At 36.1% G+C, this 17,561-nt stretch overlaps 1 protein-coding gene across 7 annotated transcripts in view; it reads left to right on the top strand.

Annotated features, from left to right (window-relative positions):
- The window catches only part of TTLL7 (tubulin tyrosine ligase like 7), a 65,048-nt gene extending 48,563 nt beyond the window's left edge, over positions 1-16,485 (top strand). For 5 of the 7 annotated variants that reach the window (XM_063165823.1, XM_063165822.1, XM_063165825.1 and 2 more), the window contains 6 exons: positions 885-1,019; positions 2,711-2,791; positions 6,505-6,665; positions 10,794-10,967; positions 11,336-11,375; positions 14,174-16,485. In XM_063165823.1, coding sequence (XP_063021893.1) covers positions 885-1,019; positions 2,711-2,791; positions 6,505-6,665; positions 10,794-10,967; positions 11,336-11,375; positions 14,174-14,260 — 678 coding nt within the window. In that variant the 3' untranslated portion in view covers positions 14,261-16,485. Of the gene's footprint in view, positions 1-884; positions 1,020-2,710; positions 2,792-6,504; positions 6,666-10,793; positions 10,968-11,335; positions 11,455-14,173 lie in introns of all 7 variants that reach the window. The other 2 variants (XR_010029011.1, XM_063165826.1) reach the window with 2 other exon arrangements.
- The last annotated feature ends 1,076 nt before the right edge of the window (positions 16,486-17,561 follow it).

The raw sequence follows: 17,561 nt of genomic DNA on the forward strand, positions 1-17,561 counted from the left end.
CATGATAAAGTGTTAGTTTATCTGTTCTTTGGGCAAGAAAAGAGCAGTACACTGCCATTTTTGGAGTCGGCTGAGATCCAAATGTTCTAATTGCAGGGAAACAAAATTTTAAATAAATCATTTACAGTTGGGAATTACAGACATATTCTTATAGGAGTTAGAAGCATAAGTGGATTTCAAATTATTTGCTATCTTATTATTTCAGCCATATTAACACGTATCAAATACCAGAGTATTTTTTTTGTGCTTGAAAATATTTATCACTCACTTCATTAAAGATATCCTTAAGTATTGTAGTTGTTACAGAATACAAAGGTTAGAAGTGCCTAAAAACCCTGCAGAGGTTCAGTTCAGCGTTGATGTAAAAACCATTGATACTTTAAACAAAACTCTGGACAACTGGAGGCCCTGTCAGACCCCTTACTGACTAAAGCAGGAGAAAAGTGGTCTTTTTAATGCTCCCTGAAATGTTGGCCCTGTGATATACTGCCTATTTATGTTAAATTGTTGAAGTGACGCACTGAAAGGATGCTTTTTATGACTAATATTTTTTATTATGTTGAATTTAAATTCAAAGTCTGTTATCTCAATTTCAAATGTATACTTTAAATTGTGGCACCATAAATATGGAATATATGTTTGTTTATTCTGTTTCAAACAAACGAACATTTTAACTGTTTTTCTTGGATTTCTTGACAACTCTCAGTAATGGTGATGCATTAATGTATGTGATATATATTAGTTCTGTATTAGATAATATGTCTATGCACTTTATTAATATATTTTATGTCACTCTAGAATTTTTTTTTGTCAAGCAAACATCTTTGTAATGTGATTTAATGGCACGCTTAAAATGTTTTCCTCTGCTTTGTGTTGGCTTTTAGAGTGAGTCTTTGCTGCAACAGAAAACAAAAGAGCAAGAAGTTGCTTTGACAAAGGAAACTCTTCTCCGTATCAATGACTTGAAAGTAAGGTTCCCAGGAAAAACAAATGAAGAATCTGAATTAATTATAGAAGATGTAAGTATCTATAAATAAAAAAGAAGAACAGACTAGACATTGTTTAGGCTACTGAAATGAAGGAAAGTAAAAAGCTCAATCTATGATTCATTAGCTCCTATGGCCTTAAAACTTCCAGAACTCAGGATTACTCAAAAGAATTTGAAAGCTTGGAGCTTTGCATCCTTTCTGACCTTAAAAGCACAGCACTGAAAACATTCCTGTGTCCTTATAAAATATGTGAGAAATAATCAGGAGGGTTAGGAAAATTCAGTTTTTCATTGTAGAGAGAGTTCAAACTTTTAAGTCAGCCAAGAAGAATGTTGCAATTCATATTTCATCTGATATTGTTAAAACAGACCCTGACCTGTTTAACTTGCTCTCAAGCAGGCATACTAGAGAACTCAGAACTGTATGCTGCAGGCAGAATGGAGGTTAGGGGGTCATAAAGAACACCAGTCTCATGTGCTTTTTTGGCTCTTGTAGTCTACCAAATTCACCTTTCTCACATCTAATGTTGTCCTGAGCCTTGTAGTTTAGTATCGAAGACATGTGAAACAACGCCAAAATAAAGGTCAATTAAATCCCAATACTTGATATATAAACAGAAATGGCATGGTGTCTAAATACTTTGTAAATATTTAATGCGAAGAAGCTAACAGGATGGAAAAGAAAAAAATGAAGATGGATGTTCTCTTGTCATTTTAAAAGGAAAATTGAAAGGATTCAAACTAACCTGTGCTCTGATGTAGTGAGCACCGTCCTTGATCTGTTAAAATTAATCTGATTTGTTATCTGGCCAGAAAGGACCTGAGCTCTGTGAGCCTCCAGAATGCTGATTATGTTTCTAGCAATCTCTGCAGCTACACTGGAGTGGGAAGGAATTCTTCTGTAGTGATGGTTGATTTGGTGCTGGTGGAAGACAGTACTCACCACCAGCAGGCTGGGTTTCCCAGCAGCAGGGCTGGAACCCTCCATGAGATGCTGTCCCCGATGCCCCAGTGCGCGGCGCTGCGCGAGCCGGCTGCGAGCGCTCCTCTGGCGCTGCTTCCTCGCACAGCGCCAGCCTGGGGAGCCCCACGCCTTCCTGGGGCACAGCTCTTGTAAAATTCATCTGGCCATAACCAATTCCTGATGGCAAAGAGTTCACCACGGAGGAAAACGAGTGCTGGCGAGACAGAACTTGTTGAAGGTCTGGAGCAGAGTAGGAAGATAAAATAATAAAACAAGAATAAAACAAGAATAAAAATGTATTTTTGCAGCTTGAGCTATTTTGGTAGCACTTATATTTTGTGAGAGGAGAGTGTTGCAGTTCATATATGATTATTTATCATATATGATTTCCAGGTATGTCCTATGTCCCATTTGCAGCAAAACCCCTCACTATTTAAATAGATCATGCATTCTTGAGCTTACTACTCTCAAAAAATCTGGGCTGAGTCAGTCAAGACAACTTTCTAACTGCTTTGTAGTGTATGATTGTCAGAATCAGGTAGAAAAGAGGGTGATATTAACTGAAGCATCACACAGATCTTTGCAAATGTTGCCCCACATAATTTTGCAAATATTTTGCTATTTGTTTTAGAGAAAATTTCTCACAGCAGTCTTTAAGATGCTCACATTTTTAAGGGTTAGGAGTGATCGTGATTGAAAGACCAGCTTTCAGTTGTTTTCATGTGTGTTTTTTATCTTGTGTTTTACAATGACCACAGATTATGGATAATTGGAAGTATCATAAAACAAAAGTCTCATCCTATTGGTTGGTAAAACTGGATTCAGCAAAGCAACGAAAAGTAAGTGACATATTTCATTTTCAGGAGGTCATCTAAAGTAGATGCATAGCAGTGCTTCTACTGGTGTTTAGCAGTAGCTGGGAGGGACTTGAGATGCTAAAATGTAGACTATTGGTACTAACATAGATGTGCATTAATTCAATTAAAAGACATTATGCTCCATATTTGGAGAAGCATGATTGCTCTGGATTATAATTTAAAAATAAATTTCTCAAAAAATTAGTCTTCTAAAAAAAAGGCAAACGAATGAATGATTAGTGCTTACATACCTAAGTTCTAGCTAATGTTCTTAGAAAGGTATTCACTTGGCAGATTTGATTGATAAGGGCTACACCAGTCAGCAGTTTCAGACCAGGCATATTAAAACTCCATTAGAGGTAGTGATACTCACTTGGTTGTTAGAGTATTTGACCCACAGTATTAGAAGAGATCGTGCTGAATAAAAAATGGACCTACCAAGCAAAGAATTTTCTCCTTTAAGCATTATTTCAGAAAGCCTCCCATAGAGGGTGGTTCTGCCCTTTATTTGACTGGCAGTCATGTTAAACCAAGGGCACATGTACAAAGGATGACAGAGATTGATGTGCCAGGTTGTTACCTGCAAAAACTGCACAATCAGAAATGTGGACTTTTTGCTCTTCTTGTGAGGACATCTTTTATAACTTTAGGAGACTTATAATTCCTGAAGCGCTAGTGAGCCCTTCATCTTTGCTTGCACTGGAAATGATTTGCCTTTTTTTTAAACTGCTTTTAACCTCAATCCCTTCAAGCAATCAGATAGTTATTCTTAGAAGGGTAGTTTATAAAAACGGATTAACTTTGACAATGACATTGCAGCTGAGGACTGCCAAATGTCTTTTGTTGATTTGAAAGAAGTATGTTTTATATTCCAATGAGGTGGGTGAAGGAGAAATGAGCGAGGTGGAGAATATTTATGCAAGTAAGAAATCTGTCTCAAAGGTACCTTTTGCAACTTTGTGAAATACAAAACAGAATCTCAGTCCCCTTCACTCTTACTTACTGCGAAATTCTAACACACAAGAAGAAAATACCTGGGCAATGTACTAGATTGCACAATGTTCCTACATGACAGCTGTATTTGCTGAACAATTATTCCACATGATATAGAAAAATTAAACTTAAACTTATATTCTTAGTGTAATGTTCTGGCATTACAGCATAGGTACTGGAGGCATTCAGAAGTAAGTTGAGAATAAACCAATTAAATCAATTCATGCTAAAAAAAAAATTAACCTCTAAGACTTTCAATAAAAAGAGATTTTGGTATGGGAGGAGTTATGACTGCTTCATGTTGCATCACTTTACATAATTTCTTTAAAAGTGTTTTGATTGTTACCAGAGGGTTTTGAATATGCCCTTTCATAACATCTTGTTCTGTTATACCTAGATAATTTGTTTTGTTAAAGTAAATGATGTAAATTAAAGAGAAAAATGAAGGCAAGCTAGGGAAATTAATTTAGAAAAATGAAGATATAGGTTTCATGAAGTTCCAGCCCTTGTGCAATGCCTTGTCTCTTTTCTTAAATGGATGATTTTTTTGCCATGTTTGCACATAAAGGACAATTAACCAGCACATTTCCTGCACTGGCGTATTTGCAATATCAGCACAGTAAAAACAGGAGAAAGATTTTTTTTTCCAGAGTACTTGGCAGTCTGTGGCTTGCTCTAAGATGTTCAGTTCTTAGTTTTCTTCAACTCCAGGTACTACAGTAAAAGGAAAAGCTCCACACTGGCATCATTGTTTTTAGCTTATGTCTTTTGGACTAGAGAGGGAGCCAATACAGGGTGGTATTGTTCTTTTTCACTCAAGGAGATATTATTTGTCAGTGTAAAACTGCAAAGAAATGCAGGGCTGATTCTTATGTGCTTTAGGGACTGAGTTGTTTCAGATGTGTTTTTGACCACAGACACCAGCCATGTGTGTGGGAATGCCTTGGACAGGTGAGACACAAGGAAAAGGACTTGGGAAGCTGCTAAGGAAGTGTCTGAAAGTCTGAGCCTGTCCCACAGTCATGGGACAGTCCAAAACCTGGGCTTAGCTCCTGCTATCACAAAAAAAGATCAGTGCCCTTAGGTTTTAATATCTTACTCCTTCTATCTCACTCTTTGGGAAGACTAGGCCATGGGTGTGGGTTTTAGTGCATTAGATACCTGCATTCATAACGACTCCCAGCAGAGAGGACGGTATTGTATTTACTTTGGGCTATTATGTACATGGAATTACTGCAAGACCTGTGCATGCAGACTAATCTCAGGTCTTCATAAAGAGTTTAAGTAACATGGAAAAAAACCATATTTCATCAAGGCTGTCATTATTAGGTATCTATAGATTTTCTGCCCATTGGGCATACTAAACAGCTTCCTTGTGCTATTGCAAGCATTTTGGATATTTAAGCTTTATTTCCTTCATTGTCAGACAATTTATAAACAACAATTTTTTATGTAGAATCTAAAAATTGCAATTCCACAGCATTCTTCCATAATTTACTGTTCTACTAAATCTCTTTCACCTTTTGAGAACCATGATTCACTACATGAATCAGTTTGTCTTACGTATCTGAAAGTTTCCAGGGAAAGCATTGTACCTTCTAATTTATAAAATCTTACACCAAATTAGCAAATACCCCCATCTGTTTACTACCCACTTGAGGGTGATTGTTTTTTTGGAAGATGCTGTTATGCAAAAAAGGCAGAGAGGGTGTTTCCTTTGAAGGAAATTTCATGGATTTAACTGGCTTTTTTGTTGATAGTTTACATGCACTGTAGGCTTTTTTATAGGACAGATTTTACACTGCTCAGAGTGTCAATATGTGGTCTAAATACTACTTTGGTCACAAAAATATTCCCAGACTTATTGATAGTATCTAAATAAACAGAATCCAAGACACTCTGGAGTCTTGAATCTCTCCAGGGATTATGAAGGGAACATAGAGGACTTGGTTAAGAGAATGTCCAGATATTTAAAAGCAGGCATGATAAATCCCACCTTCCTTCCATGTCCCAGTTCAGTGGGATGTGCAAAGGTGTATCCAGGACTCTGGTAAGTTGGATGTGCAGCTGTCTAGCACTATACTGAATGCAGCTCAGCCTTTAAGCTCTTGCAATTAAATGTAGTCCATATGTAATAAATCCATGGCGTGCTGATACATGTTTCTATTTTAAATACCTTGCTGATTATTTTCTTACTGATTTCACCACTGTCTCTTGCCAGGTACACTAATATGGTTTGATATAGGGTAACACTGAACTTAAACAGACATTAAACCAAAGGCAGTTTGTAGTTTTCCAGGACATTTTACTTCTTTATAAAATAGATTTTACAAGGGAGTGGGAAAAGAAGACATACAGTGCTTGGGTTAATTAAGTTGCTTCCAGTCTTTAATTGACACAATTAAAGACTAGAATTTGTTTCTTTTTACCCTTTCTGTCATTTAAACGAGCTAGTATTATTGAACAGACTGAAAAAACAGAAATAAACTTTTCAGTAATAAAATTAAAATACTTTGATTTGGCTTTGCAAAATGTTACTAACAGAAAGAACATATAATAATAAAAAAGTTAGCTGATGACTGCACAGAAATGAATGTAGGAATGTACAGGGATAGCTGTCTGTATGCATGCTGGGCATCAGCCATCAGCTGGGTTTTGGTTTTGCAAAATGCCTTTGATTTACTTGGAATGCTCTTTCCTAGGTTTTGGATATAGTCAGGACAAGTGTCCGTGCAGTTCTACAGCACGTCTGGAAAGCTCCGGACATTGAAAATCTCCATCTCTACCGTCTTTTTAACCGGCTGTTTAATCGCTTACTTTGGAGCCACGGCCAAGGTCTGTGGAACTGTTTCTGTAATTCAGGGTAAGCCGATTTTTCTTCTCTTCTTCTTCATAACTTCACAATTACAATCAATGCTGACATATTTTATTGCTCATTTTCACTCACAAGAATGATGTCATATACTGAACTTGTTTTAAAAGCACCTTAAGATATATAGTAGAATTAAATCTAGCAATCAAGGCCAACATTTTCAGAAATGGAATCAAACATTTAGTAATGTATTTACAAATTTAAAAATCTAAGGAAAAAAATCTAATATTCAAAATATTTTAGCCTTAAGTCAACTCTTTTTCTGGATGGTGCATGATTTTTAAGCCAGACCACTGTGTCAAACATGGAATTGCCATCAACAGAAATCACAGTATCTATTTGTGCTCCAGATCATAAGGATAGTTCAGCCACAAGTGCAGCTGACATCTCATGCCAGATGCAATGTCACTTCTGTGATTTACTAATAAACAGTTCAAACTTCTGTGCTTGATTATATTCACTGTTTCCCATAGTGGTAGAAAGTTAAGTATATGCAGAATATTGAATGTCCGTGTAAGCAGGTGTTTTTGGTTTGGGTAGCAAATACAAGTTTTTTACAGGGAAGAAAAGATCTGGACAAATAAACAAGTTCAATAACTTATACTTCAGAATCTACCTTCCTGAAATCAAAGGCATTGGTAGAAATATAGATTTGGGGGATCATATCAAGGGTATTAACCAATTGCTCCCACACACCAATTTATTCATAAAATAAGAATACAAAAATTTAAATATGAAATATATTGCACACAAAAAAGAACATTTTCTCTGTTAGTATATAAATGTATAAAGAATGGAGGGGGGCATTTGCTAGCTTGCATAAGTTGTTCTAAGAGATGTATTGAAAATGAACTACAACAATTAATATGCTGCTGGATATTGTATGGACAAAGGAATCAAGTCAATATGTTGTTCACATATAGTCATTTATCATATGTGGAGAACTTGCACATTATCCTTGTTAATTGTTTCCCAAGAAAATGGATCACAAGAAGAAGAGGGATCTGAGGGATCCAAAAGATCAACAGGTCTTTTATCATCATCTCATTACTGAAGGCTTGTTGTTGTGCAAGCTGTTAGGATTCTTTACAATTTTTTCTTTCCTTCATGCTAGCAGAGGCACGTAAAGTCTTGAGTACAAGCTCAATTCTTTTGTTGTCATAAAATATTATAAGTGGAGTTATTATTTGAAAAAGATTCAGTTCCTTGTAAGAGGAGTTGTTATATAAAAGATTCTAAAAATACTGTAGAATATATAAATATCCAGTATGTATAACTATCACTCTGCATGTAAAACACTTGTTACAGATAATACAGAATTCATGGAAGAAAACAAAAAGGCTGTTTGCACCTTGCCAGTATGTTGTTTATTCAGTTACAACCATCCTTCTTGCCCCATAACACACAACTGAGAACTCATGGCAGTACCTCTGTAGCAGAGAGGTCAACTTTTCATCACTCTTCCCCAAGAGTTCATTGTGCCATTTTAAAGAATTGGAATAAACAGATTGGAATAAACATAGGGTGTGTGTAGAATTTGGAGAAACATGTTGGGAAAGAGGAATTAATGTGCTGATTCAGAAACAACATTACTATATGAAAATCCATTAAGGAGTGTAGTGTGTTCACTATTCATAAGATATATGTCTTGGGAGAAGAATGGAACTAATGGCCTTATGGTTTCCTCTTGCTGTTAGATCTCTGCTAGGTATGTGCTATTTTAATGAAAAGAAAGAACAAAGAAAATCTCTTTGAAAAAAAGGTGATGTAAAGGGTTTTATAAAGGTTCATTTGTTTTACTGTATAATAAACAACTAAAACTAATAGAAAAAAACTAGAAGAACTAGTTGACTTCAGATGATTATAAAAATAATAACACATGATTGACCACATTGCACAATCCAGTATAATACTCTTTTTTTTTGTATCTGCTGAGGAGTCTGTGATTTCTTACTAATGTATGGAAGATAAAGTTACAGCATAACCAATTAAATTTAGCAAACAGAATTCTGATCCCTGTTGATTGCAGTATAATGGAGAATAAACTGAATCTGTCTAACACATGGAGGAAGTTGCACAGGCACATTTGTATGAAAGTTCATTAAAATTCATGTGTATTTTTCCAAATTTCAGCTTTTGTTATGAGGGTAACTATCTAGTATTAGTTCATAGTCAGTCACAGTTGCAGCAGGCCATATATTATTTGTCACTGAAAAAATGCCACTTAACTGTAGAAAAGTTATCACAAAGTCCAGAACCTAAGGAATTTATCAGGAAAGTTTCTTCTACAGGATTTCTGAGTGAATGGAGTGAATTATAATATAATTATGTGTAGCAATGTGAATCTGTTGATGGAATGTAATACTTGGACTGTCATCTTGCTACTTTCTACCGACATGACTTCATGAGGAAAGACTGAAGACAATAGATTAATTTCTATATAAAAATACATATCGACAGTTCCCAGACAGAAAACAGTTGAGAAAAATATATTAAAGAAAAGTAGTAGTATTACTCAATGATCTTAAGAGCTCATTTCCACCCTAAATGATTCTATGATGATTCAGTTTGTGAAATTAAAATTTTAATGTATACAAACAATACTTAAACAATTGTATGAATAATAATTAAAGACAAATGCTTGCATCATTGAAATTTATGTTTGCAATGAAAATTCAGTAGGACTGAATGTTTTCAGCTGGAACATACCATCTAGACAGAGGAGCCAGGCTGACAAATCAGTTAGCTATACATACAACTCATCTTTTAGTCATAAATGGTTTTAATTCCATCCTAATCATAGAATCATTGATTCATAAAATATTAAGGGGTTGGAATGGACCTTATAGATTATCTAGTCCCAGCCCCCAGCCATGGACGGGGACACCTCCTACTAGACCAGGTTGCTCAAGGCCTTTTCCAACCTGGCTTTGAACACTCTCAGGGCTGGGGCATCCACAGCCTCCCTGGGCAAACTGTGCCAGTGTCTCACCGCCCTCACAGTGAAATGCAGCTCAGTTAAAAAAAAATCTTACTAGGCAGGAGTGAGCTTGCTGGTTCTGTGATGTTGTTTGAAGGATGAACTTTCTACAGGGGCATTGTGAAATCTACTGCTGCTCTCTGTGGGCAAGGCTAAATCGGTCTGGATGCTATGTTGAAGCCAGATGCAGCAAATTTTCCTCACTCTGTGAAGTGGTTCTTTCATATACAAACAAAAAAGCTCAAGCTTACAAACCGTCTGTGCTACTGGATAATAATTCTGTCCAAAAAAAGTCTTCACAATCACCACGTTGCCTTTTAAAACAGATTGAATTATGTATAATATGGTCAGAATTTTGCACAAACAAGAATGCAGAGATGTATGCAAAGAACTATTTATTGTAGTCTTCTGTGCTGAAACACCTGGTTTATATGGATGTGGTAGGCCTTGGTGGCTTTTTTTCCCTCAAAGAAAAATGGCTTCTTAAGAAAACAAAAGGAATTTTTCTATAGATGTACTCTGCAAGTTGCACTTAAGTGTAGATCACCAACCCATGTGACCAGAGGAAATAATAAGCAGTATTCGAATGACTAAACTGAAAGACTCTCTTCATATAATTTTCTGGATAAGGAAGAAGAACACATACTAATCTCCTTTAAATTAATTTCAGACTTGTTTCTTAGTATCACATACTTAAAGAAAAGTATTATTATACTGTGTGGACATTTAGAAATAATTTATTACTTTTATTAGTTCCTTTAATTCCTTTTAACAGGTGGTAGCCAGTTAAAAATAATAAGTGTTTTGTGTTATTCCTGTTGTAAGACAAATATACAATTTTGTGACCATAACTCTTTATGTGCTAAACCGAAGTAATGGCTCTGTAAACACTTCAGGGAACAAACCAAATGAAAAATGGCAGTGGATATTTCCCACATAAAGATTAATTTCTTACTTTGTGTTTTGGACTCAGCATCTGCCAGTATTTGTGTTAAATAGTATAAACCTTTCCTGTACCTTTCCTGCAAGGTTGTGCTTTTTCTCTTGTTCCTCAGTTGTTAAATCTGATATAAAGCAATAAAGCTCTTAGATTGCAATTTGTGACAGAGACCATGAATTTGTTTCTTTTTCCATAATAGGAGCTCTTGGGAAGCCACATTTAGTAAAGGCTCAGAGGCGCTGACTCCAGAGCAGCTCCAGTGCTGCCAGCGAATAGTTCAGCTTTGTAAACACTGCCTGCTGGTAGTTTACAAACACTCATCAGATGCAAGAGGATCCCCAACTGGGATGAGCCACCACTGGGATGATACAAGGTATAAATTTGAATATTTTCTTCCTAAGTTATATGTATAAAGAATAGTACTGGAACAGGTTTTATTCCATGTTGCTACCACTAAATTTTTCCCTAAGTCTGGTTTCCTCTGTATTTAAGAAAAAAGCCCACCAAACTCCCCAGCATATCCCTTGATCCTGACTTTTGGTCATTCCAATATCACTGCCTCAGTCATGAAGTGCTACCAAAAGAAAACTTGACATACACATCTTGTATGTCTTATGAAACTTCTGTGAACTTGTGTACATCTTGTACACTTATTAAACTCTTGATTGCCTACTGCCTAATTAGCTGCAGCAAAGGCTTTCCAGAAAGTGAACTGAAAATCTCCTTTCTTCCCCTTCTCAGATCCCTCAAAGTCAGTGTTTCCAGATTTGCATTCCTAGAGGTATCCTAACATGTCAGATACTTCTGGCTTCACATTCGCAGTGGGCTGCCATAGGGGCACAGCTCCAGCCAAGGGTCAGGTAAGTGCCATCTGATTTACTGTGTTGCACAGTTTTGCAAAGTTGGTTTCCAAAAACTATAGACCAAAAGTTTTATTATTCCATTTTATGGAGCATAAATATATTTTCAAACCTTGCAAAACAGCACCATATAGTAAAATAATTATTTGGCACTTACCTGATTCTCCATTGGCTGGTTTAGATGCCCAACTGGATACAATAGAGGTTATAATATTATCAGTGTAGGGATTACTGAGAATGCTCCAACTATGGCAGTCAATAATTTGCAATTAAACAGTCACAGACAGAGAATTAAATGTCAGTTTTAAATTACTTAGAATCCAAATTCTATCCCATTTTAATTATTGTGTATATAAAAATCCCAAATGCTTTGTTTATATAAAATATCTTGCAAATATTGTTTCATAGAAGGGCTTTGTGATTTAAGCATTATGTGAAAAACAAATTTTTGATATATTATCTATTAAACTTATTATTTAATTGCTTACTTGTTATAGCTCAGATTAGTTATTTGATACACTGGACCCATGCATTATTGACATGTGGATCTTAAGACACTCTAACATAATTTAAAGTCAACCAGAAACTAAATTTGTTTGATCACAGCAAACGCAGAAGTATGTTAGCCACAAAGCAATCATATTCAATATTAACAGCTCCTGAGTAATAGCAGGAGTATGGTAAAGTCATTTGGATTAGCTAAGACTAGAAAATCTCAAAGTTTTTATTGCCTTTATAGTTAATGCTGCAGAAAATTTTACATCATAACCAACCACAAGTTATTCAAACAGATCAGATTACTGTAATGTACTCAACTAACAGGCTTGCCTTTGGAATGCAATGAAAGGGATGGTCCAAGAGAACTTTCTCGTCTCCAGTTTCTGTATTTCTTTGGATGCTGAATGGAAGCCATTCATAAACTTCATAGGCTGGAGGAATCTAAGCCCTCTATATCCTAAATATCAGTAATGGAGTGTCAAGACAACTCTGATTAAAGTTACAGTTAAATGTTTCATCTAGACATGAATATAGCAGTATGACAGTTAACCATGATATTCTGAATTTGTGAAATGAAAGACACACATGGAAATAAATTCTCTTGTCTGTAACAGTCCACAATTGTAATGAACTACTTTTCTACAAGTGGGAGAACCACAATACCAATTCACTTTTCACATAGGTTTCTGTTTTTAATGAATCTCCACTACTAATATTAGTTTTCCTGACTCTCCATAAAATTGTGTGGTGAAAGAAAATATTACAGTATAATGAAATAAATGTATGAAAATTCAATTTTTTCAAGACTTTATAAAATCTAATTTGAAGAACTTTTTTTTTTCTCAGCACAAACAAATTTTTTATTTTGTTTGTGTTTAAGAAACAAATGTTTGTGAAACTAAAGCTCTCACAGTTTGCAAATAGATAGCTCTTTAGCTGGGAAAAATTATTTGTACTGGGACAGATAAAAAGATAATGAAAACTGCCACAGAATTCTTTAATAACTTCCCAAATTTCTTTTCAATTCTGTCTCTTAACTGGAAACCCCCTAAGTAAATGAAACAACAGGATTGCTCAGAAACCATACCAAAGTCTCTTGAAAAAATTAGCTAAAATCAAACTGTGTAAAAAGTCATAAATTAACCTGTGTTACAAAAAAAAATATCTACCACTAAGTCCTTACAGCTTGCTAAATGACCTTATCTATTACATGGCATATTCTCTGGGAAGTACTGGAGTTTTTTACTGTATCATCAGGCAAAGGTAGGACTAGGTCTGGTGACACAGTGAAGTGTCAGGCTCACCAAAAACCCATTCCAAATCAGACTTTATTTTTTCTTTAAAAAGTATGTTGGTGATAAGGTTTTTCTCAAGCTCTAACAAAGCACATGTGTACACTTTCTCATATAGATTGTTCCTCTTGACACAGTGCTGCTGTTTCTATCCATGGAATCAGTCTGACCAGTCTTTTAACTTATTTGTCATTAATCAATATGATTCACTAGAATTGCACAACAATTTTTAAGCAATAATTTATACAATGTGTTGTGTTAATCCATCCTAACACTGACGTAATTCATTGTGAAATTCTGATTTAGTATTGATGTTATTTTTGCACACTTTATTGACTTCTACAATTAACTTTTAGTTAATTAGAGCATGAAAATATTTAAAAATTAATATTAGGCATACAATAAACTGCTTGTTTGTATTTTTAGATTAAATACAAGCTATACAGTTGCCTGAATTGAAAAGGCAAATAGTCACTGATGTGAATTGAATTACTATGTTGTAGGATCATTTCTTCCTTTACTACAGTAGTGATAACATGTCTATTCTTAGAACATTAGACATGGAAATCTTGGTGTTTAATCTTTTTTTTTTTTTTTTTTTTTTTTTATGATCCAACTTTTTATAAGATGGTTTTTTGCCCAGTTTAAATTAAGCAAGATTCTGATGTTTACACAGGATTCCACTGTTTATTTATTTAATGGCTGGAAACATAAAACTGGAAAGATGTTTGATCCTCATACAACAGAGTTTAGATTCTTTTTCTGAGTTACTTTGTGCCTATTGCCCTCTGTGTTTCATAAACAGCATTTACTGTACTGAGTTTCCTGCACACACCAATCATAAAGTCTGGCACATTAACAACTACTTCTTTTGCTCTTGAATGTTGCTTTGTCTGTAAACTTTGCTGTATTTTTCATATCCTTTCTAGGTGTTTATTGCCAAGACCTTCACTGTTCATCCTGAAACCATCCTCATCCAAACTGAGCTGCAGTCCATCTGGATCGCCTCGCCCTAACCTTTTGTTCACACACAGATACAGCCACTTGTGAAGTAAAAGGAAATTGCTGTTGTAAATAATAGCAAATTCCTTTTTTTTTTTAAACTTGTGATGGAGCTAAACATAAGCACTGTTATATATTTCTTACCATCATATTATAATAAAATTTAGCTGAAAACCTACTGTAAAAGCATAGCTTTTCTGGGAACATAATAAACCTTGTTAAGTTGTTTACACACACATGTGAATGTGTAGATCTTGCTAGGTTTATAAGTAACTCCTTCCTACTAGAAATGTTATTTTTGCTGCAGAATATATAAAATGGAATCGTTCTGGAAGATTCTATACAGTATTACATTATTTTGTAAGTACAATACTTTGACTTGAAAATTATTTATTGTAAACTGTATTATTATTTATTGTCTCAAATGTCCTTTAACAAAGCAGATAATTAGAAAACTCTTGCAGAACAGTAGATCTGTAACAGTTATCAAAAATAATCTGATCATGGATATGTTATCAAAAATAACCTGTTCTTGGATATGTTTAAAATAAACCCCAAAACTCTGTAAGCCAAACCTAAAGCAGACATATTTTTATTTCTCCTCTGAAATGACAAGATCTATTTAATACTGCTATTTTTCTTAAAGGACATGATATAGTATCCTTTAGCCAAAGTGAAGGCATCTAGTACACAAACAGTAAAATATCAGTTTAGGCATTCACTTCCTAATTGGATTCTCGTAATAAAATGGAAGCCAATGTTTGTTTCCAGGTTTTCATTCACATTACCTGTATCCTGTGCCTTTAGGTTTCCTTTGGGAGCAGGCAGTCATCCTCAGCTCCACACGCATGCATAGTGCATAGTTTTTCTGTTACACTGCCTAAGTGGTAAAGCAGACATTTTTAGGAAATACTGCAGCTGTAATGTATTATTTAAAACTTAAACTAATTGGTTTGTTGTAGTTTTTAGCATGCAATCCAGTACCTACTGTAGAATGTATCTTTGCAATGGACAGTATTTTCTAGATTGCTGACACCTTTAAATGTTGGAAATCTAATTCACTAGAAAGCTCTCATTCAGGTCTAGATTCCTGAGACTGGCTAAACAGCACAAAACCAAAATGAGCCAGAGCAGGAACCTAGTATTTACAGGATTTGTAGCCTGAAAACATCATTTGGGTTTTGATACATACAGCCATTTATCCCACTCAGCATTGTGCCATGTGAGCCTTATTCATTAGAGAAATAATTATTAAAGAAATCAGTTACTCTAGATTTAAAAATAATTAAGTTTTTTATTTGAGTGAAGAACAGAGTAGTTATTATTTACCAAAGACTCGTGTACTTATGAATCATTTAACCCTGAAACGTGTTTGTAAATTATCAATGTATTTTAGGTATACTTTAAAATTAATTTGGGAGCTAATTATCCTCAGGAGCAAATATGTTAGTGTTTTTTGATATCCAACAATTTAAGACAAAATTTAAGAGACTTAAGAGATTTCAGATTGAAGTTGTATGGAAATTATTTTTTAAGAAGTTTTAGTCATAGGATATATAAAAACTGGAAATTTGGTTGAGATTTTTGATGCCTGTGCTGTAGTGCCTCAGCTCTAGAATTGCAGAATATATAAAAAGAATAATTGTAAACAAATAAGAATACCCTCTTGCAATTACCAGATCAAATCAGTCTTTTGGTCTGGTAAAGTATTTTTACTTTTTGTGGTAATACTAGTTCAGTAATATAGTATGTTCACATTAATTGTATATCTCTTTTGATCCATACAGTGACTATTAATGCATACTCTGGTTATCTGTAACATCTAATAAAAGCTGTAAATTTTCTCTTCTTGGAGGAGGCTTCCATTGCATTCTACTTTTGGCCATAAGGATAAGATCAGCTTCCAGCTTAGCTTGCCAGACTCTAACAGAGCTTTAGGACAGGAGGTTCACATGTCTTTTTATTCCTAAACTTCACTATATGATTTCTATTTTCAAATGCCAGTGCTGGGCCAGGTCAGTCTGTACAGAATACTCTGCCAAAAGAAAGAGGGCTACTAACCATACCTATGGACAAATCTAGGAGAAAAATTTCGTTTAGCATGTACAAAAGTGGACCAGATGGTGGTTTACGTCTGACATGACTTAATATATTTGTATTTCTGATAACCTTTCCTAAAGTGGTCATGTGTTCCTAATATAATGTGTGAATCAATACCTTCAATAAACATCATGCTACACTTGGCTGCAGCTCCTCAGAACCAGCGCGTGTGCTCTGCGGGTGAATTACGGGCTGCACCTGTAGCCCAGTTCCAGCGAGTGCCCTAGGTGGAAGCAGTTACCCCTTTCCTCTGCAAAACAGCCGCAATTTGCTTTGTGATCACACCAGTGGTTCCAATAAGTCTTAATTAGTGGCCGTAAGCTCCTGCAGCCTTTTGACCAGCAGGTCTGCCTGCCCCTCGTCCTGGCACCCGGGCTCTGCTCAGGGAGCAGCAGCGAGCTCGTGGAGCGCGGCGCTGAGGGCAGCCCCGCAATGTCCGCGCTAGCGCAGCGAGATCCCGGCTCTGTTTCCAGGTGCCGTGTGATGCCAAGCAAGGGAACACAGAGATGTCACCAGCGGTGATCTTTACTCGGTTCCGACACGACTGGAATGAGGTATTTAATGGTTCTGTGCGGTGTATCACAGCATCTGGAACGCGCCCGGTGCGTGCCCAGCTCTCGGCGCCGGAGGCCGCAGCCCCGGCCCGCCCGGCCCTAGCAGAGGAGCAGGGAGAGCTGAGCTCCTCGGTTATCAATAACGGCACCTCCGGAAGCCCCGCTGGCGGTTAGTCACAAATATCGCCTTTTTTAAATTTTATTTTTATTATTCCCCGCGGTTATTAGAGTTACAAGGTTTTTACAGTCAATTGGCCGGGAGCGGGCACGGGAGGCCGGCGAGGAGCGGCCCCGGGCAGGGCTGGGCGGCGGCAGCGCTCACCCGGTCCGGGTTCTGTGGGAACCGCGCCTGGCGCTCCTACTGCCCCAGCGTAGAGACGGGCTCGGAAGTGCCGGTTATTAAAATTTACAAAGACTTCGCGCGTTATTTGAGCACCAGAGCAAGGAAATTACCTTTTTGGAGGCATTGCTTGAATGTTGGATGAAATGTTACTTGATGTACAGCATAAGGACACTTATTTGTCGACCTTGGCCTTGGCTTGTTGTCCTGCCTCAAAAGACTCAAACTCATTTTGGAAAAATTAGTAACTAAGTGCTGATTCTCTGTACTGAAAAGTAAACAAATTACTCAGTGTTTAAAATTCCATCTAAAAGGTTTCTT

This window comes from Melospiza melodia, chromosome 11 (genome assembly GCF_035770615.1).
Source record: "Melospiza melodia melodia isolate bMelMel2 chromosome 11, bMelMel2.pri, whole genome shotgun sequence".
In the NCBI taxonomy this organism is placed as follows: domain Eukaryota; kingdom Metazoa; phylum Chordata; class Aves; order Passeriformes; family Passerellidae; genus Melospiza; species Melospiza melodia.